This window comes from Melanaphis sacchari, unplaced genomic scaffold (assembly GCF_002803265.2).
Source record: "Melanaphis sacchari strain LSU unplaced genomic scaffold, SCAv2.0 Contig61_pilon_pilon, whole genome shotgun sequence".
In the NCBI taxonomy this organism is placed as follows: Eukaryota; Metazoa; Arthropoda; class Insecta; order Hemiptera; family Aphididae; genus Melanaphis; species Melanaphis sacchari.
The window spans coordinates 536823-559540 of NW_020271437.1; the positions used below are offsets into that span (position 1 = coordinate 536823).

At 25.0% G+C, this 22718-nt stretch overlaps 1 protein-coding gene across 3 annotated transcripts in view; it reads right to left on the reverse strand.

The window, feature by feature from the left end:
* LOC112600151 (ATP-binding cassette sub-family G member 1-like) overlaps positions 1-21023 on the reverse strand; it is a 39966-nt gene extending 18943 nt beyond the window's left edge. The window contains exons 1-2 of one of the 3 annotated variants that reach the window (XM_025347322.1): positions 20283-21023; positions 7513-7766 (exon numbers count right to left, since the gene is read on the reverse strand). In XM_025347322.1, coding sequence (XP_025203107.1) covers positions 7513-7621 — 109 coding nt within the window. In that variant the 5' untranslated portion in view covers positions 7622-7766; positions 20283-21023. Of the gene's footprint in view, positions 1-7512; positions 7767-20269 lie in introns of those variants that run through there. The other 2 variants (XM_025347323.1, XM_025347324.1) reach the window with 2 other exon arrangements.
* Positions 21024-22718: the final 1695 nt, after the last annotated feature.

Genomic DNA, 22718 nt, shown 5'->3' on the forward strand with positions numbered 1-22718 from the left:
TTATAAAATCGACAAAAATAAGGCCACGGTATTGTATTTAATATATCCTGAATACGTTGAAGTAATTTTAAGATATTATAATATTATACGTTGTAAGTTTTAAGTTATAACTTAAGATTTATAAGGATAACCAATATGCCTAGCAGTAATTATTCACTATCTATTTTATAGTGCGTTTTGTTTACTATATTTCTATATGCCACTACAAGAGTTGTTCGACTACATTTAAATGGTTTTAAATTAGGTAATATCTATGTATCATACCTAATAGGAGACACATTAATTTTGGCGATTGAATTATGTGACTTACGTATTTAAAATAATATATTATTTATATTTAAATTAACTAGGCGACCATGTAATATTAATGAATTGTAAGATATATTTATTGATTATAGACTAAATAACAGTATATTCATTACATTTTATGTTGCCGATTATATAGCTAAATAATTTATACAGGTTTTATGCATCCGAATTCCTAGTAAAATATTTGATACTTGTAACCTATTTTATCACATTTAAGTAAAGATTTGTTAAATTTAACTATTTAAACATTTGATTAAGGATAAATTAAGTATTTTTATTTCGAAATATAAATAAATATTTGAGTAATTTAATATTCATACAAACTAAAATATAACTATAAGCAAAAGCAACTATAAATATATTTATAACGTTTTAAAGCACCTATACTTATAATTTGTTATAAAGATACTAAGCATTGTCTAAGCTCAAATCTACTAAACACGTTGTAATTTTTTAAAAAGTTAATTGTTAATATAACATTATTATAGTCTTATGAATGTGAATGAAAATATATTATACATTTAGTGGCGGTTTTGATTATATTTTTTTTTAGTGAGGTGACTTATGAATCACTACTTTCCTTATAATGGAATTTAAAAACATGAAAATAATTATAATTACATATATATGTAATAATTTAAATTTATGGTCTGGTGTGGCGGCCTCAGTCACTAATATGTTTTAAGGTTAAGTATCGGTCGGCGTCACTAGCTCTCAGATAGGTGACCACCCGAATTCTTAGTGATAAATCCATAGGACACACACACACATACGTGTTTCAACCCTACTAATCAAACCTTACAAACAAATTTAACACATACAAAAAAAACCTTTACTATGCATATGCACAACTAATGGCCTTAGTTTCCGAGCTTAAGTACGATAAAAAAAAAAAAAAAAAAAACACTAATATACATAAATGACTATACCAATTAATTATTTGTTTTGTTGTTGAATGTGCCGCAGCCGTAACTGCGGGCTGACCATAATATCATATTTATTTTTAGTACAAAGAGGTAATAAAAAACGAGCCTTACGAAGCTCATTGCACAAGCGTAATTTTACTTATTTAACAGATGTGTGTACTTATTTGCGTACAATGCTCGCATGTGTAATTTATGTACACAAGTACAAACTCAGAAGTGACGTTACGGTGTTTCTCTGTTCTCTAACATCTCGGAATATTGCCGCCAGCTGAAATACCAGCGTTTATTTACTTAATAATTATTTCGTGTATTTCTTATCGATTTATCGCTATTTTTGGTAATTAAAATGGAATGATCTATAAGATAATAAATAATAAATCATTTTATTAAACATCGTAAAAAACACATTTTTCTTGAATAAATTTATAAATATGTTAAAAATTACTTGCGAAATATATGCTATCGGTGAGCCAAGAAGTATACTTTTTAAGTATTATTCACTACAAAATTTTAGGTAAGGCGTCGTCTCACTTACTTTATTCTCGAAACCACTACTGAATTTAATAAACTAATTATATACTAATTTAATTTTTATTGTTATTTAATTTATGGTTTGAAAAATGTAGGTATATTATCATATCCGATACACGAAGAAAATATTTTTCAACTAAAAATTATTATACCAGTTGTAACCTGAATACACATGTCATAATATTATTCAAAGTTATTCTATAATTCTAATATTATAAGTAGTTTCTTGTCACGCTTTCGATACTAGATTTTTAATTACTGTAAATTTATTTATACATTGTATTACTAATGACTTTTTACGTAAACTCAAATGCTATAATTATACTTAAAATATTTTTATAATAATAATAATAATAATAATAATAATAATAATCTTTTTTTACATATTCTATCATTTTGAAATATAAAATCAGCTAGCGGTTTAATAAACAATAACAAAAAAATAATCTTTGTTTTTATGGCTTAACAAAAATGACTTATAATTAGATTCTATTGTCTTACACTCAAAAGAATATATTTTATTGTTAAAATTAAATTATAAATAAGTTACTTTTATATAGTTTGATTTATATTTTAAAACTATTATTTTTTTTTTTCAATTACTTAAAAGAAATATATTTTGGAGTTCATTTTATTTGGTGTAATTATTCTATTGCAAACCAAGTATTCCATCATTATTGCATAAATTGCTTATTTTTAAAACTATTAATAATGAATATTGTTTTAAGTAAAAATAGAAGATTAAATTTCTCTACTTAATATTTATTTAATGTTTTAGACAGCAAAATACGTCGTAATTACACGTGTGAATACTACAAATGTCTTTCTGCAATATAGTTGTTACGGAAATACTCATACGTTGTATTAGACTTGGATATAACTAAACAGAACCGGAAGGAAACTTAAGTCAATATAAATTCGTTTTCTCTTTTAACTAACAACAAGACAGCTAGTTCGTCACGGTATACAACATACCATGTATTTTGAATAAAAAAAAACTGGTGGATATAACGAATTGTATAGTTTGTTGTAAATCAAATAAATTGTTTAAATATAAAATATTAGAACTGTATACAAATATAAACGTTTATTATATTTTTTAGGTCGACAATTATTTTTATTTAAAAAAAATAACTATATAATTTACTCCTGGAAAAAATATGATGTAAAAGATACTTATAAAATTAAAAAAAATAGGTAGGAATGATTACATAGAATTTATATTTATAAATTATAAATACATTTAATATGTATGTACGATAATACATACTAAGCACTTAAAATTAACTGAATCTCGGTATATATTTTAATATATTTGTCATTAAGAGGACGCTACATCCGCATGTGTTATTTTTGTCTTACATACATACAACATAGCAAATTTTTGTTCAGCAGAATCTATTTTAAGTTGTTAGCTTTAATATTAAAGTAAATTTACCTATTATCAAACTTAAAGGTAAGAATTTTATCTAGGCCATTACATAGGATTTTATTGATATTTTTATTTTAAACTTAGTTATAGCTTTGTAAATTGTAAGATATTGCAACTTTAAAATGCTCATAACTTACTTTAAAATTATAATATTAATAAAGGCCTAAATGATGGCCTAGATAAAATTCTTACCTTTAAGTTTGATGATATAGGTAAATTTACTCTAATATTAAAGCTAACAACATAAAATGGATTCTGCTGAACGAAAAATTTTCCTTGTTGTATGTATGTAAGACGGAGATAATGTAGGTATGACGTTCTCTTAAGTAAGACATTTTTAAAGGAAATGAAAAAATAATAATCAAAAATTAATATCGATAATTTTAAATGGCAGCTTGTTAAACATTAAATAGTTGTACATTTAAATTTAATAATGTTGCTAAATAAATGGTTTTGAAGTTATTCTAAGAGTAATAAGTAATAACTAAGAGGTAAATTATAAATACCAAGTAATATTTTTCAAAATAAAACATTGAATATAATGTAATAAATAATAATAATTTTAAACTTTTAGAGTAAGAGTATAGTTGTCAATAAAAAGTTTTATATTAGTGTTATAATTATAAACTGTTTATTTTTAAAAATTAAAGTGTTAGTTTTCGAAGATAAACTGTAGTTACAAAAATATGCTTATCATCATAGTTTACGACGATTATATAAATATATTATTTTTAAGGAAATTACCTTTAAGTATTAACTTGTTTTTTAGATCTATAAAATGATAAACATTTTAATTTCTAATGGTCTACAAAATCTTTAAAACATCCTTTCTTATTATTAAAGAAAAACACATTGATTCAAGACAGTGAAATGTTTTAACCAGTTATTTTAACAGTTTGATAATCTATCATAATATATATTTACCATAATAATAAATCATAAGTTTCATTTGGGTTTTTAATAAAACAAAATCATGTTAAATATTATAATAAAATGATTTTATTGACTAAAAGTGTTTAGTGAGGTAGCTTCGAGACATGTAAAAAAATAAGCGAAGAACTGCCTCAGTGAAAGAGTTATATTTTATATAGGTGGTTTATATATAATATTATAGAGTTTTCAACTTTTCAGGCTTGAGCCGGTTCCAGCTCATTAAGTTTATTGAATCGGCTTGTGAAGGCTGGCTGATGTTTTGATCTTGAATTTCCAAAATCCTAGCTTTGCCTTTATCCAAGTGGTAATTATGAGGAAATAAATCAAATTTAATAAAAAGATAATAATAACATGATTTTTTTCTTTGTAAAATTATACAAGAGAAATTAAATGTTTCTTCTTACTTTATAACCCCATGGAAATAATTATTGAAAGTAAACAATATACTGAGTATAATTAATTACATAAGATTTTACGGGATGCGGACAATGTGCCGAATCAAATTAGCCGACCACTTTTTAGCCGAGTCCAAAGAGTTGAAAAATCTATGAGCTGAAATGATTATGTATAGTCACGAACTAGTGACGAAAATGTAATGGTAGGTAAATAATATGGTGGGAATCTATGTGATTATAGAGGATTTATACTATATATTAGCTATATGATTAAAAATAAGTAACGTGAAAATGTGAAAAACGTAGTCATAAAAAGAAAATAATAATTTTGACTATTGTAACGCTCGAATGGTCATACTTTTGACAAATGGGAAACATGTAATTCGAGGTAAAGTTTCTATACGTATTAATCACGCACCAGATGTAAGCCGTTTAATTGTGGAAACAGCTATTGCAAATATAAACGATAAAGCTAAATCGACTAGGGAAAAACCGTTTTAAATTATTCAAGATATTCACAGTGCAATTCTAATTACTTTTCGTCCTTACATGCCTGTAGTAGAAGCAATAAGAAAAATAATTTTACAAGTAAGAAGAAGAAAATTCTTACCTCCAGAGTTAAGTAGCGTAGAAGAAATAAATATTCCTAATAATTAAAAAAAATACTTAAATGGTGATCAGTTTTTAATTAAAAAATTTCAATTTCTAATCAAAAAATATTGATATTTTCTACAAAAAATTAAATTAAAAATTTGAATGAAGCTTCATACTGGATTATGGATGGAACATTTAAGACAATTTCAAAATTTTTTTTACAACTGTACACGATTAATGCCCTAGTAGGAACTAAAATAAATAACAAAATTTTTCCTTTTGTTTACGCTTTAATGACAATATCTAAAATTAAACGGTGTTATAAGCAGTTATTTGAAGGTTTAATTTCAATTTGTGATGATTATGGATATGAGCTATTACCAAAATGTATTATAAATGACTTTGAAAAGACTGCAATTAATGCAGTTTCCAATATATTTCCCGAGTGTGAAGAAACTGGTTGTTTTTTCATTGAAGTCAAAGCATTTGGCGTAAAATTCAATCGAGAGGGCTGGCCACCCAACACAGAAACGATATTGAGTTTGGTTTAAAATTATGTTGTTAGTGGTTCTCAGCATTTTTACCTCCAGAACAAATTCCAGATGCATTTGATAATTTATCGGCAAATTATCCAGTTCCGGACGTAATAAAAACGTATTTTGAATAAAACTACATCCGTGGAAAAATCAAAAGAACGTTTAGAAATGAACTAGTATTTCGGTCATCACTTTTATATCCCCCATCATTTTGGTTTGTTAATTAAAATAATTATAATAATATTCCACGAACTCAAAATAATCTAGAGTCCTAGCATAAGCGTTGGAAAATTTTGGTAGACGCTGAACACATTGGAATTTATCGTTTAGTCATTGAAATACGTAAAGAATAACAAAATACTTAAAGTAAATATTTCACTTATTTTTTATTCTTAAAAAAAATGTATTTTAAGTAAGACATAATTCATATTTATATGTCCAATTGAATTGATTGTATCTGGCAATAAAAGACCAAAATCTAAATTAGCAAATATAAAATGAAAACTTTAAATACAAAATGTTATTGAAAATAAAAATAATAGAAATATTATCGATTTTTTAAAAGAAATTTTCTACAATTTTAATTTTTGAATTTTTTTTATACGATAAATGTTATAAATTTAACTTATAAACAATTTATTTATTTATTTTTCAATATTATAAATTTGGCCCTTTGCCAGCTGTATGAAATTCGGCTGGATGAAATTCGGCCAAATGTAGTCGGCGCTTCGGTATTCGGCTTGGTGGGATTCGGTCTTATGTATCACACCCAGATTTCACACATTATAATTTAATTATAGTTATATGTTTGTAAGGGAAGCATAAACACTAAAATGAAACATATAACAATCCCGAGTGTAGTAGTATTAAAGCTATAGTATAATTATAATTATAGTTCTTAAGTCAATCAAGATATATGACCCATGGCTATTGTACGTTGTGCGTTATAACTTATAACATTATTATTCACAATATTATAATTTGTTTATTAATTTATCTTAAACGTTTCTGGATTATTTTATTAATCAATTTTATTTAACAATAATTTTGGCCTGCGATATCGAAATGTATCTAAAATTTAGTCTGCTATAAAAAGAAATTAGATTTTATTATATTGTATTAAACTGTATTAAAATGTGACAATAATTTATTTTTATATTGCGCTTGTGAAATTATTTTAAGTAGAGTTCTGCAGTGATGATCAAGATTACTTGTTAAAAGCTTGTTAGGTTGCAGATCAACTATAATTATACATGTATTTTGTCAGTTATGTGAAGATTTAAATGTTTTCAAAAACTTAACCAGCAAATTCGAAAAATGATTCAATATATGCAATCTATATCGTATTTGAAATCTGTATGCATAAAACATTTAAACCATATTTCTTGCTGTCGAGTAATTAAAGTACATCAATAATACGGGACTGTAAATACATAATTTGGCCAGTAGTCAGCTTTGAAAGTGATTTAAAAATGTAAGTATACAAAAAGAATTATTTTCACTACCTACTTACAATAATAATAACACTGAACGACAATTATTTTGATGTACTCTAATAATTGTTATCAATCAATCACTCGAATAGTTTTACTTTCATGTACTATTATTATTAGTAGGTATTTATAATTTTTCATACATCAATAATAATTATCAAGCGAAATGTTATTCCGTGGGCCGATACATACACATTAAACAATCACGTAGGTAGTATATTATAGTAGGTCAATGCTAATCAAGGTTACGACTTACGAATGTTTTTATGTAACATTACCAAATATATAAATGATACTATACATTATATATTATTATTATTAGTTTTTTTTATTCGTTATTAAAATAATATACACTTTTTTTACCTTTACGCAGCGTCCCGACGTCAACAGTGAATTGGATATCCGTAAATGTGATGTCGATTGGATTGTTTTTGGGAAGGTGCATGAGTACCATTCGGCTAGCGGACGCCATGTTTTAGTCCAAAGTGGTTTGTACTTTTTTTTTTTTATTTGATTGACAAGCTGGTTTATTTTTAGGATGGTCTCTGTTTTAACGATGTTTCGTATACACGGCTAACGAATTATTCATCATAGGATTGTATCATTTGTCAAGAAATCTGTAAACGAAAACAATTTGATAATTTTATAACATTAAAAACAAAAATGGACAATATAATCGTTGATAATGAGTCGATTTAAGTAACCCATTTCTTTCTCTTTTATATTGTATTAATTTGAAGGAAAGCCGAAATAATAGTTTTGATTAGCATAATAATCACTTCCGCGGGATTTTAATTAAATTTATTAAAATAATATTATGTTAAACAGTATATACGAGCACGCAGTACTATAAACAGATATTTACTTTCATTTTTCTGAGTATGCTCAATAGAATATTATATTGTTTGATTCACTGTAATAAATAAAAGTTTACGATTTTATTTTTTTAAACGCGTAGATATTCAAACAAATACTATCTACTCAGTAAAAATATAACGAAATTTCAAGGATCATAATTTGATATGCATATTTTATATTTAATTGTTAAATATTTGAACAATTTTTCGAGCTTTATATTGTAATATTATGTTGAACGGTCAACATTTTACACGTTATAATAAAGCCTAATGAATAATAATAGTTAAATGATAAATATAAAACATTATAACTATTATATTATAATAACATACATTCACAATAAATTGATCACACAATTTTTAAGCAAGCATGATATTAATTACACAAATTGACATGGTGTTTAGCGATAAAAACAATAAACGGGTAGAAGATGATAAGAAATATGTTAATGAATTTAAGAATCTGATCAAGTAAATATCTGATTTATATTTTCATATTGTTATCATAATATTATAGTTTTTAAGTTCATAACAATCACATAAAATATTACGCTTCACCCGTCATTATGATACAATTTAAAATTGCATAACTAGAAACTAAAGGTGTATTCGCATCGTACTGTATAAATTACAGGAATTCATAACTCAATTACATGCAGATCTAAAACAATTATTAACAAGTACAATTTTCATATTGGAATGTCCACAAGTATATAAGCAAAAACAGGGGTCTTAGGGGTAGCATAGTTCTGTAGCATAGAAATTTAAATAAAGATTTGCAAAAAAAAAAAACTTTTATAATGCGTTTAATGTATCTATATTTATATATTTTATTAATAAGATTGATTATTTTTTTTCTATAAATATTATTATAATGTACGTAGTTAAAGTATGTTACTAAAAAGATTTAGTAATCTAAAATATAATAGACTTAGAAAGGTAATAAGATTAATGATAATGATATTTTTAAAGTAGACTAATGGCTTCTAAGTACAGGATTATCTATAAAACTGTTTTTCGAGGAATAATAAATTTGTATTGTTTTATTGTTTAAATTTGATTTTTTAGTATTCATTTTAATGATGAGGAGGAGATTCTTAAATTCTTTAGCTTATTTTTAACTTTGATGTTCTAGGATTAGTTCTATGAAACTACTAAATTCTAGTTACGGTTAGGCGTAAGCGTTGTACTATTTACATGACAATATTTCTGCAGTTATTTTTTAACTACTGATGATTGAAATTAGTTATGATGAATCATCTACTGATGATTGAATAGGTATACCCTTAATAAAACTTAAACATTGCTATATCAAATACCGAATATATACCTGCTATGAATTCTATGATGAGCATAAGAATATAAGATATTCTTATTACGTTTGTATATTGCAGTATATTTAGGGTACACAATGATAGAATTTTGACAAATAATAATTAATAATAAAGATTTTAGTTTTGAGTTCAGGTAAATAAGAAGGTTATTGCATAAATCTAAAATTTTATATCATTATGATAATATTTATTGTGGATAATGAAAACTTTAAAAAAAATGTTCATTTATGGTATAGGTATTCGTTTAACCAAATTACATTGATGAGTTATAAAAAAATTGAAAAACCATTGAAATTATATAATTCATATTAAATTTCCTATTTATTTAATTACTTGTGATAGCCTTGTATAGGTAATGCATTTAGCGGTAGAAGTCGCCTGTTTTAAATTAGTACACTTGGCAATAATTCTGATGTATTATATTCTTTATTTGTATAATCTTAACATTTTCAAAATATACATTTTTAGTCTATTACTTATGTTTTGGTTTATCAGCTTATTTAGGTGTATCTATTATTCATAAACTTGTGTAGGCGCGACTAAAAAAAAGTTTAAAGAGTAGTCTACAACGTTAGCACGTTTATTCCCATAACTGAAGGTGCTATATAATATAATATATAATTATTTTAAACTACGTGCGAAGCTTAAAGACTTTTTTGGACATAAAAGTGTCATGGAAGTAATCCGTTTATTAAAATATAAAATCTTTACTTAAAAAAATATTTTAATTTAGGATTAATATGCAGAATTTTATAATATTATATGCTATAGATTATATATACTAAATAAGTAAATTTTTTTAGTTAAAAGTTATCTATACAAAATTTAAATATAACATCATATTTTATATTACTCGCTAGATATTGATAATTGTATAAAATATCCGGACTATATATGATAATTTTTACATTTCTTATTTATATTTGGCATCCTATACAGCAGTATATTATATTTCTTATTTTCCTAGACATTTTATAAATGACCAGTTTCCTTCTATGTCCGTAACATACACAACGAGATATGTATTAATTTTAAATAGAAATAACGGAAACTTAATATGTATACCCCGTGACCATTGTCAAGGTTTCCATCATTATTTGCAAACACGCACTACATTATATTATTATTTATTATGTCGTTCACACATCAACCACACGTATAATATACGTCATACACCTATATAGGAGGCAGGTATCTACAGTGTGTATAGTGTATATACAACACCCTTTTTGACATAACTGATATTTTGTACTATTATTATTATCATTATTACATTTTTGCAAAACTAGGTTTAAACAGCAGTAAACAGCGAACGGGTTAAGTAACTGCATGTGTGTACCTATAGGCTATATATATATATATATATATATACTATGTGAGTGGTTTGCGTATTTTATAGGTACGCGAGGCCGACGAAATTACAGGTTTCTCAGAGCATCGGGGAAGCTGTATGCGCGGAGCGCATTCACGCGTGTCGACACTATCGCTGCCGTCATGACAATCTCTGCAACTGAGGAATTGCTCAACGTTATACTAGACTGCCGACGACACACATATGTTTTATTTGTGTACGCTGCATAGATAGGACACAATCACTGTAATAATATTATACATATATGTATATATATATATTACTGCAACCATTATATAATATATATTTTTATCCACAGCAGCATTTACGATAGATCCTGGGCCGTTCGTCATTAAACATTCACGATAGGTATAAATTATATATAGGTACATCGTACTTTTGTTATCGTTAACTGTAGTAGATACACAATAATGGTGAATTGGTTTTAAAACTGTTAAAATTATGTATACGTTAAGGAGAAATAAAGAAAAATTAAGTTTGTGAAGATGCTTTTCGATCTCAGACTTCATCAGATTTTTTTAAAAACGTAATTTTTTATAACTTTTGATGCATAATATTAAGGCTATAATAAGATATTGTACATGCATGACGTTCGCCCATGTCCAGGGTCGATATTTACCGTAATGATCACACCGTATATAACATAACTATTAACTATGTATGAGCCAAAATCGTTTGACCTTCACTCCCTTGTGTGTACCAATGTAAAATGTAAATATAATACATCATCTGCAATAACAGCGTCAATATCAACCTTAATACATATTATATTATTCTATTATTGTCGAAATATTAACATTGTATTTTACATGTTATCTTTACAAAATTAGTAACATTATTATTAACATATTAATTGTATAGAAATTATGTAGAAGCACGGAACTTAATAAAGCATGTAAAAATATTTAATATTTACTATCATATCATAATAGATACCTAATACACAGTAACAGTATAACATACACAATATACATCTATAGGATATACATTTTACGGAAACTTGAGAAACGGATCTTAAAAATTTAAAAAAATAAATATATATATATTTACATTATTTGTTTATTTAAATATACTAATACACCCGATATGTATAGGTATAGTACAATTTTAAATTTCTGTGTCATCATGATAAAGTTTTTTGTTGTTTATATAACATATAACATACATATAAAATTAAACTTATGACCTGCACACACACTATTTAACACATGCAATTGTTATGAAATCCATTTCTCAACTATTAATGATTTGAAACATTCGTTTAATGCAAAGTAATAACATTTTTCTAACTTTCTATAGATGAATGCAACCTAAAATTATATATCTAAAATGATTATTTAAAATTACCTTACTAAGTGATTTTACATCGTAGATTTTTTTTAAACTAATTAAGGGAAATATTTAAAAATATTGGTTTTTGGTGGTCTAGTTTACCAAGAAATATTAAGTCCTGTATTTCATTGTACCAATAAAAAACATTTTTTTTATAGATTGCGCACATAATAAAATTTTTACCAGCAATATCACAGATACGCATGATAAAGAATGGAATCTTTTTATAATATAAAACATAATGCTTGGTTTTGATAGTTTATGTATAATGTACCTATAATAAATAATTATTTAAGTTTCCTGCGTATAAATTAAAATCGAATCTAATTCCTTCATATTTATTATTTTTAGAAGCTCGTTAATTTATGTATGAATAATTCAAAGACTTGTATCTAAGTTAAATATTTTTTTTAAATTTGAGTAAATATTGATTTATAATTTATTACATAGGTACATCGAAACGGTATAACATAACGAATTCCAAAATTGATAACGATTTTCTTTAAAACTTTACGAGTGATATTAATTTTAATGAAATTAAAAATAATTTAATAAACACTCGTTTTTGAGATTAAATTATCTATAAATATAAAAAAAATTATTAGGTTTGGGCGTAGAATACGCAATTATTATTTTATATGCATGATATTTAACTACGGAAGCAGTTATTAATATGGTTAGTTGTAACTCATGAATATTCTTTAAAAAGCTCTGATTCAATAATAATTCGTTTTAAAAATAATATAATATTAATAACAACAATAATCATAAAAATACTTGAATAGATTAAATAGTGGGTGTATAATGTTAATATTCGCTCAAATTATGTCATATTTGAAAAAATAATAAAAATTATCAACTTATCATTTTTAAAAGTATTTTTAGTCTTTATATATTTTTTAATTAACTTTATTAGTTACCTATTGATTTGTTACGTTTGCAATTATTTTAACTATTTAAGTGATAACTATTTGTTACGAGTTAAGTAGATCTATTGAGTCACTGTTTATGGTATATACTACTTAAGGGTGTACTTATACGATTAACATTTGAAAATCATTATTAAAAACAAAACAATTTTAATGTATAGAAATGAATAGAAGAAATTCTGAGTCGAGGTATTTCATAAAATTATTTTGAAATATTAACTACAAAAAAGGACATTTTTATACTATGATTTTTGATTTAGACGCGTATTTTAAGTTTAAGCTTTATAAAACAAGATAATGCAAATTTACTAGTATAAAATTACATTTATTATTATAATATTCAAATATGAATTTGCATATTTTTTTTTTAAACTTAAATTATCGTATGAGATGCTATTAGTTGAGAAAAACAATTAAAAGTAACCTTGAATGTTTATTTTAAGGATAATTGAAGTCACGAATCGTCTATTTTTATTGCAGAATACATCAAGAATAATTTAATTCTGTTAGTAGATATATGTATAAAATATTAAAATTACGTAAAATAAAATAATTAAGAAATAATAAAAACAACAATACAATTGTAGTTTGAAGATATCTACTTATATTTGTGCTTTGTTTTAAATCATAGTTTCTCGAAATGTTTTAATTAGTTAACTTTCCCAATGGCCAGTAGGAATGTATATAGTTATAATGTTGATAGTTATTTATAAGTTATAAGATTGTTATTTCTTACAAACTCACAACAATTTTAAAAAACATTAACAAATTAATATTTATCACGTTAGTAGATAGGAACCTATTAAAAGAACTATTAATTAAAGTGAAATATCTAATAGGTAGATACTTTTTGTTTGATTTACAAATAAAGGCCTCCTTAAATGATAAAAAGGTAGAAAGTAGGTAACCACTTTGCTGTACAGTAGGAGTCGAGTGTATTTTATCATTGAGTAGGTCACTGTAATGAATGTGTTAAATTTAAATTCAATGATAAATCATTGCACACAGAAAAGAATTCTGAATGGAGATGGTCTGTCAGAGTATTATCATATAAATATATTACCGTTAATTTAATTTATTTTATTATTAGTAATATGCTAAAATTTATAAAATGCCAATAACATAATATTATTTTAAATGTTTTTAAAATCTCATTATGTGTATACAATGTAATAAAATAAGTCAAATTTTCAAAGCTCTTGAATTACTAAACAAAATAAATTTTTTTTAGACTTTTTAGCTCTAGTATAAACTACGTATGAGGAACTGTATATTAAATTTTTAAGTCTTAGTTACAAAACTTAATTAATTTTATTACATAATAATTTAAACATTTTTGGAATTTTAATTAGTTTTAGAGAAAATGTTAATTAAACGCTTACTAAAAATATTGTGATTATATATTTTCAATATTTTTTTAATTGGTTTATCTATAAAAAAACTTTGGTCTTAGATGAAAAACTATGTATTAGATTTTCATGGTTTTTGAATGAGATTTTTGATGATACTTAAAGAAAAAACTGAAAAAAAATTGAAAATGAATATAAACATTTGGTAATAATTTAAGTATCAAGTATCGATTTATTTATTTGTTTTGAGTTATACTAAATAAACAAAATCCATTTTGTTGAAAACTGGTTTAACGTGAAAATTTTCGTTTTTTTTTTCCCAAGTATTATAAAAATACTGGAAATTTTCGATTTTAATCTTTCAAAAGTAATTACTAGATATGATTTTTTATTATAAATCAAATTCAAAGTTGAGTATCGTAGCATTTTTCTACTATAACTCGGTATATATATACAAAAAGAAAAACAAACATATATTACTCCGCTCAGAATCTAAAATATAGAACATACCTAAATATAAAAGTTAAATAAACATAACTGATTATTCAATTTATTAGTTTTGACTGTCAAAATAAAATAATAAACTTTAATCAATTAGCAACCTAACCGTAGCAACTTGATTATATCAATTACAAATGAATTTTAGTTTAATGTTATTGTTAATCATATTGGCATATATACTAGTACCTATACTATATATACAACTATCATGGCATTAACGACATTCGCTATTATTTATTTATTATTTCGTGATGCATTTATAATAATTGGGTAATGTCTGTCTGGCCTCAAACTTCCACTACTTAATCAGTCGGTTTCATCGTAGTGACCTCATTTTTCATCTTCCATCTCTAGAACTCATCTGCATTGTTTTATACGTTTAATTTTACAAGCAAACTAAATCTCGAAATTTCATCACACATTTAACCGTTAAAGAATGTTTTTGTAATTGTACGTCAAACACAATAAATCTTTCTCTGGTATCATTTTCAGTGTTTAATTAATATATTACTACTATTGCATAATGTTTATCCGTGTTATTATCATACCTACTGAAAATGATATTCTATTGTAAGATTAGATATTATTATTATTGTTTTTTGGTCATCGGTCGTTAAGGCTGAATAAACTCATTGATATTTATTTCAATATTTATAAACTGTGTGTTTATAGTTATAAGGTAACAGGTATTGACTGGATTCTGGTTATATATTACACAGTACCGACTGGTTTTTTATTACATGATAAACGACTCAACTCATACTCGGTTACCATTAATTTCCTAAGTACGACCTTTAATTTTTAAGGCTATTAAAGTAAAACATTTAATAAGGAGTAAATCTCGCACTAAATAGTTAGGTTCGTTATAAATTACCAGTATCATAGTTAACCTTTATTACATCACTAAAAAAATTAAATTTTGCGCCCTCTGTATTCCCACTAAGAAGTAGACACGTTATGAGAATAATAGGTATACTTTTTATTTGAAGTATAAACTATGAACGACGATCATTTCGTATAAGAGAAATTTAAATTAGAAAATTTCAGAAAAATAACAATTAATAATTTTGTAATTTATACACCATATATTTAATAGTATATTATTTATTTAATATTGAATAGTTTAAAATATTTACATCAATAATAAACCCTAAAAAAATCTACTTAAGAGTGATGTGATTGAGAATCATATAAATAATATTGTAATACTTATTAATTTGTGTTATTATTGTTGTATAATACACAACATTTTGTAACTGCAAACTAAAATTATTTAGTTTTAAAATAATTTATTACGTTATTTTCGATCTTAAAATCATATAGATAGGTAATATAACATAACAGATACAAAAGTCATCAAGTTTGGTATTTAAAAATTGTTCATCCTTAATATAATTAAGAAATTTAAAGAGTATAATAACAATTTAACTATCTCTAGTAGTCCGATTTAAATTTTTTTAAATTAAATCTAGTTGCGTATCACTACATTCTCTTAGTTGATTAAAATATTATCTCATATTTATTAAATTTATTAAATAATATTATTATTATTTTTAAAACTTTAAGAAATAGATCGGCATTACAGAACATAAATAATTATTACAATTATTAATATAAACTACTAAAAAATCTTGAGTTCCTACTTTAGTATACATAATAGTATAGATAATTAAATAGAATGATTCACTAAGTATGTTCACCACTAATTGTTTTTATTTAATATGAGTTTATTCGAATCCTGATACTTGGAATGAGTAAAGACCATATTATATTATTTTTAAGTCAATGAGATTTTTCGTATTACTTATAAGGAATGTCCAATGATAGTGTGGTGATACAAACTTTCATTTTTCAAATGAGATCCCCTTTTTTTCTGTACGTTATTTAGTAGATATATTTTTTTTTAAATGTTGATGTAGTCAATTTAAAAAAAAATATTGTATAATAAGGATAATAATCCTTAAAAATGGTTTAAAAAAATATAAATTAAATGTTTAATATTTGATCAAGCAAATATTATAGTATATAAATACTATATTTGGACCATTTTTATAAACTATAAATGTTGATCTATTAATTATTAAAATTTGAAAAACCTTTAGAACCCATATCTTTCACTCACCATCTAAGACCTTTTATCATTAGCACAAAAAATTAAATAAATTGAAAACTATCCGTTCGAATTTTGATTTTAGTACGTAAAAATTGCTAGAAAAATAACCCACTATATAATTTACAGTATATAACGGGTGTTTTCAATTTAAAATTAGAAGTTGATATCCACAGGACACTCTTAAGTTATATACAATAACCATACAAATTTAAATATGTGTCTTTAGTTAGGTATATTATAAAATTCTAAAAATTAGAATTTGAATAACTGTATTATTATAAAAAAAAGAATAAACATGTTTAGTGAATCAATTAGGCTATGTATTAAGTTTTATTATAAATATATATTAAAGTATAAAAAATTGGAATACCTTTATACCTCCCATATCATAAACTAGGTTAGGCGCTAACATTGACACATTACGAGTATACATTTATACCTACATATTAGCTATACCTAAGAATAACGTTCAAACGATTTCAAATTATAATATTATAATATGTATCTATCTATCTAAAAAAATGTTAATAATTTTCAATGTTTTTAAATCTACAGTTATAATAAGATAAATAAATTAATAAGCTTTTTATTGAAATATTAAGTCTTGAAAGCTTTAAAGTCACATTTAGCAATTATAGGACAATTATTTAAATTTGAACACCAGTTAAGATTAAAACTATACAATTGTTATAACTTTATAATATGATTACAGTATTACCGAGAATAGTAAATATTTTTTAAGAACTTAGATTTATAGTAAAATAATTTATAGTAGTGAAGAAAATTTCTATAAAAATATTAATAATTGTTTGAAGGCGAATAATATCTATGTTAGGTATATTTTATTCTTAAAATAACACAATATATATAACTTAATTTTTTTTTTTATTATTGGGTAGATAAGGCTTCAACTTTTGAGGTCATTAACCTGTAATAATTATAAAAATCTTGTTCTTAAAACTATGGGGATACATCATATTTAACGGTAGAGGAAGTTAGTGATAAATATATATGTTTTTTCTAAAGTTACATTTATTTGTTTATGTTATTTTTTATTAATTTAGAGTTTAAGTAGAAAGTCTAAAATATTGAGCAATTAGCCTAAATTTTCAGCAAACTTATCATATTATATTTCACAACAACGATTACAATACATCCAAAAGGTTAGGTTAAGTTAGGTTAGGTACTAAGCCTTATGTTGAGTTATGTCTCTTATCTTATTGTTACTCACTTTCTACGAGAATTTTCCATATCAAATCAAAAGACGAAATCTTTTAAACCAACAATTCAAAATAATTAATTTTTATCGTATTAGTATTATCTATACAAATTGTAAATTAAAAAAAGAAATAATCAAATAGTCTTAATTTATTATGCTTGAGAGTTGAAAGTATTGGTATTTGATTATAAATAATAATGTTTATATTAAAATATAATATCATTATTTATTTTTATATTTGTAATTTCGCTTTTACAATGATTTAATTTTCGACTGAGTGTGTAAATTATTACAATTTATACTGAATTCAAATTTGTTATACTATATTATTCGCTTATAACGTAAAGACGTAGAGTTAACACTTATGGGTGCCTTAGCGTGGCGCGTTGACTGCTACCCGTCGCGAAATGCGACTGGGAGTAAGTAACGGCCACAGCTACTAGCTCCCGGGTGGTCACCCATCCGGGATCACAGTGGTTAAAAACTTTGCCACACATAATTGTGTTTACTATCAACAGTATCAACCGTAAAAATTGTAAAAATAACAACCTACCGTTCCAAACTTATCCCTACTTTAGTTCATAACCCTTACAACAGCTAATGGCCTTAGTCGCCAAGCTTAAGTTCAATAAAAAAAAAAAAACACTTATGGATGAGTCATGGGACGTCTTTGTTAGAGGTAACTTTAAATTTTGAACCAAAACACATTATTATTCCCTTATATTGTATCACTTCTGGATCAACTATTGTAATCGAATTTAATTTTAACTATGGAAAAGAATAACTGGGTGAAAAATTAAATTAATAACGTAATATTTTTAATTAATTTTTGATTATGATTAAAACATTTGAGACTAATGAAACTACTTATAGAATAGCATATATATTAAGGAGGTATACATACCTCTTTATGTATCTATGTTTAATATTGTCTACAATAAATCACGGCTGTAGGTTTGAATCATAGATATTATTTTTTGAAAATAAACTGCAAAAATTAATAATAATAATAGTTTCCCGTGAATATTAGGGGTATATTACTTATTTGACTAATTTTTAGATGTATAATATTATTAAACAATAGTTTTGTAGTTTATGTATTCGGTGCTGGATGTGTATTAGTGTTTACACAGAGTGCTTATCGAATGAAGATTCAAGAATACCCTATAAACTCTGTATTTATAGTATACATAATAAGAAATAAGAAAATATATAAATAATATGTATATTTTTAAATTGTAATTAAGTAACTGATGAACACTTTCCACCCAATAAAATATGTTAGGAAAGTCGTAGGTTATACTACTACTTAATAGTATCTATATTCTATTGTATAAAACATTTTGTAATATAGTTTATTGATAATCGATTATTATAGTAAAGTATTTTTTACCTATATGTGATGAATGATGATGAAAATCAAAAATCAAAATGAATAAATAGCATGTGGCATTTAGACAAGAAATCGTGTTGCGTACCTACTGTTCATAATATTATAACTATACCTATACCTAATATATAATATTAGATATTTATAATAATACAGTTTTTATATCGCTAAAAACGTCAACATTATTACCCGCAGGCAGCAGCTATTTAGAGGACTGCTGACATTATTGCGTCTAAACGTAGCATTTCCGAAATTTTAATTTTTTATCGATTTATATATCGTACTGTGATCGGTCGTCGAACGTTTTATAGCAGATTACAATCGTTCAAAGGTACACTAGGTCGACGATTTGTGCATTTGAGCGTATTATGCATACGCACGACCGAAAGAGAAAGTAATAACGAATAGTCGTCGTATACCAATATAATAATAATAATATGATTATAACGTTGCAAAGAGAAACGAGTATAAAACAAAAATCGTGTTACAACGAGATGTATGTAGCTAAAAACATGCGAATTAAAAACAAGCTATTCAAACTTCACGCAGACACATAACAATAATAATAATATTATAATAATACATTTATTAATTATTATTAATATAATATATTACACACATAATACAATATTCCAATAACCGTCACTGCACCCAAACGAAGGCCTCAATAATACACATATGTCAACGTAAGAGAATTGAAATAATAATAACAACATTAACGTACGTAATTCACAAACCTGCTATATCCTTCGTTGAAGTAATTGATGACGAACGAACGGGCTCGTTCACTGAGGTATATCTTCTTTACAGGCTTGGTATCGTTACTGGAGTGACTAAAGCGGGATATTGTTAACGGGAAAATATTAGTCACTTATTATCGGATACAAGGTAAAAGAAAAAAAGAACGAAAAAACAATTGACAGCGCAGAAATAACAATAACGACGTGTTGATTGTCCCCGTCTCTTCCGCATCCGGTTCGATTGACTTAGGTCGTCGTCGTCGTCGGCGGCGGCGGCAGCAATAGTCTAGTTTTTGGACGGACGACGACGATATTAATACTATTACGAAAAGAAAAATTGCATAAACGGTGCGGCTTTACCGCCAAAATCGAATAATTCACCACACACGTACACGGCGATTAAAAAACAGAGCGTGTGATAAATAAAGCGCACAGGTTTAACATACGATTATGAATTATTAATATCGCACTATAAGTGTAGTGCGCCAATATGAACGTGGCGGCAAACCGCTGTCGATATGTTGGCGAACACAACTAGACTGGCCCGAGCCGACAGATTTGTTTACCTATAATATATAATATCGGCGAATGTTCTCGCGTGCGCACGCGTGTATGTATACCGTGGTAGTAAATCGGTAATAGTAATAGTAGTAGCAGAAGTAGTAGTAATAGTAGTAATAGTAGTAATATTAGTAGTAGTAGTGTACGATCGACGTCGTCGTTGTGAATGTCGACTGTCGAGTAGTGACTCACGGTGCTGTGGAGTGTGGACGACGATGGCGGCTTAATGAAAGAAACGATAACAGTTGAACAGCTGATCGGCGGCTTGTCGCAGCAGTTGAGTTTTGCTGTAGCAAACTGGTTAACAGGACGCCATCTGTAGGGGGTTATTGTGACCGTGGTTATTGGGCACAATAAACAATTGTTCTTACTTTTTAGCATATGAAATTGACTATTAAGTTAATAAAATCGTTATAGTATATTATACATATCATGTTTTTAAGTCCTAATATGAAAAACGAGAATATTTATTCAACAGATACGAGTTTTAACAAAACTAATTTTATAAATATAAATAGGTACTTGATATTCTTTTGAAATATTTATATTACCTATAATTTTCTAGACATACCATGGTTTGGTTTTTTAAATTACTTATAGAAATTTAAAATTTTCAATTTTTCAATTAATGTTGATAGAATTTTTTTTTTTTAATTCATAAAGATTGATCATTATATAAAAGATTCATCAAACCTTTAATTATTATAGCTATTTAAAAATATTAAATTCACATATTAGATAAATATGATTTTTTTTAGGTATTTGAAGTTTTTATAATTATAAAATTGGATAAAAAAATAAAAAATAACAATATAAGTTATTTTGTTGTAATTTAAAAAAAGTTAACTGTAGGACCACTAGGATCTGAAAGATTTTGCCATTACATTTATTCAAGTAAATAATTTTTTTCTATCAACAATATAATGTATAAACTATTTTAAGCTGTTTCAAACTAATTTATACCATAGATCTATTTACATGTTCTGTTATTCAGTAGGTATGCGATATTGACTTATAAGTTAGTAACAAAAATTTAATAACGATATATTAACATATTAATTATTATAAAATTAAATTCTAATTTAATATTTTCTCCATTATAGTAGCAACCTACTTAATGGCAAAATATACTCAACACTAATTCTAGAACGGCTTTCCTAATTTTCTCAATTTTATTACAAACATATAAGTATACCAAAATAATTTTCTAAAATGTTAAAAAAAAAACTTTATTGGTAAGATTTTTTTTTTGTGTATGTAGGTTTTTTTAAAATTCATTTTTAAGTAAATTATAAGTATTTTAATTTGTATTATTTTAAATACGTAAAACTTGATAAAAATTAAGTTATGGTAAAAAATTTACATATGAAAACAGATATAGTTCTTATTTCTTATTATTAAGTTCGTTATAGGTCGATTCATTCTAATATTAAAGTTAACAAAACTAGATGTGAACTACTTATTACTGAGTGTAGATCTTCTATGTTACGCTTTTGTTAGAGTGTATCTTGATTAATAGACTTGATATAAATCGCTATTTTTGTGCTATTTATAAATATTTTACATTTTTGATTTATGTATGATAAAATTATTATTTGCGTACTAGACAACAAAAATAAATAGGGTTATAATAATTATTATACATTTGGATTTGTATTATATACATAATATAGTATATATGTTGTATAAATAAGTTTTGTAATACTTAAGTTTTAGATATTAACAATTTTTTCTAATTCAAATGAAATTAAGTACTGCACAGATTATGGAAATTATATTATTCATTTAAGAATTATTATATTGACAGAAATAATTTTTCAAAATAATTTGATTTTTTTTATAAAATAAATAAAAAATATTTTGATTATATGT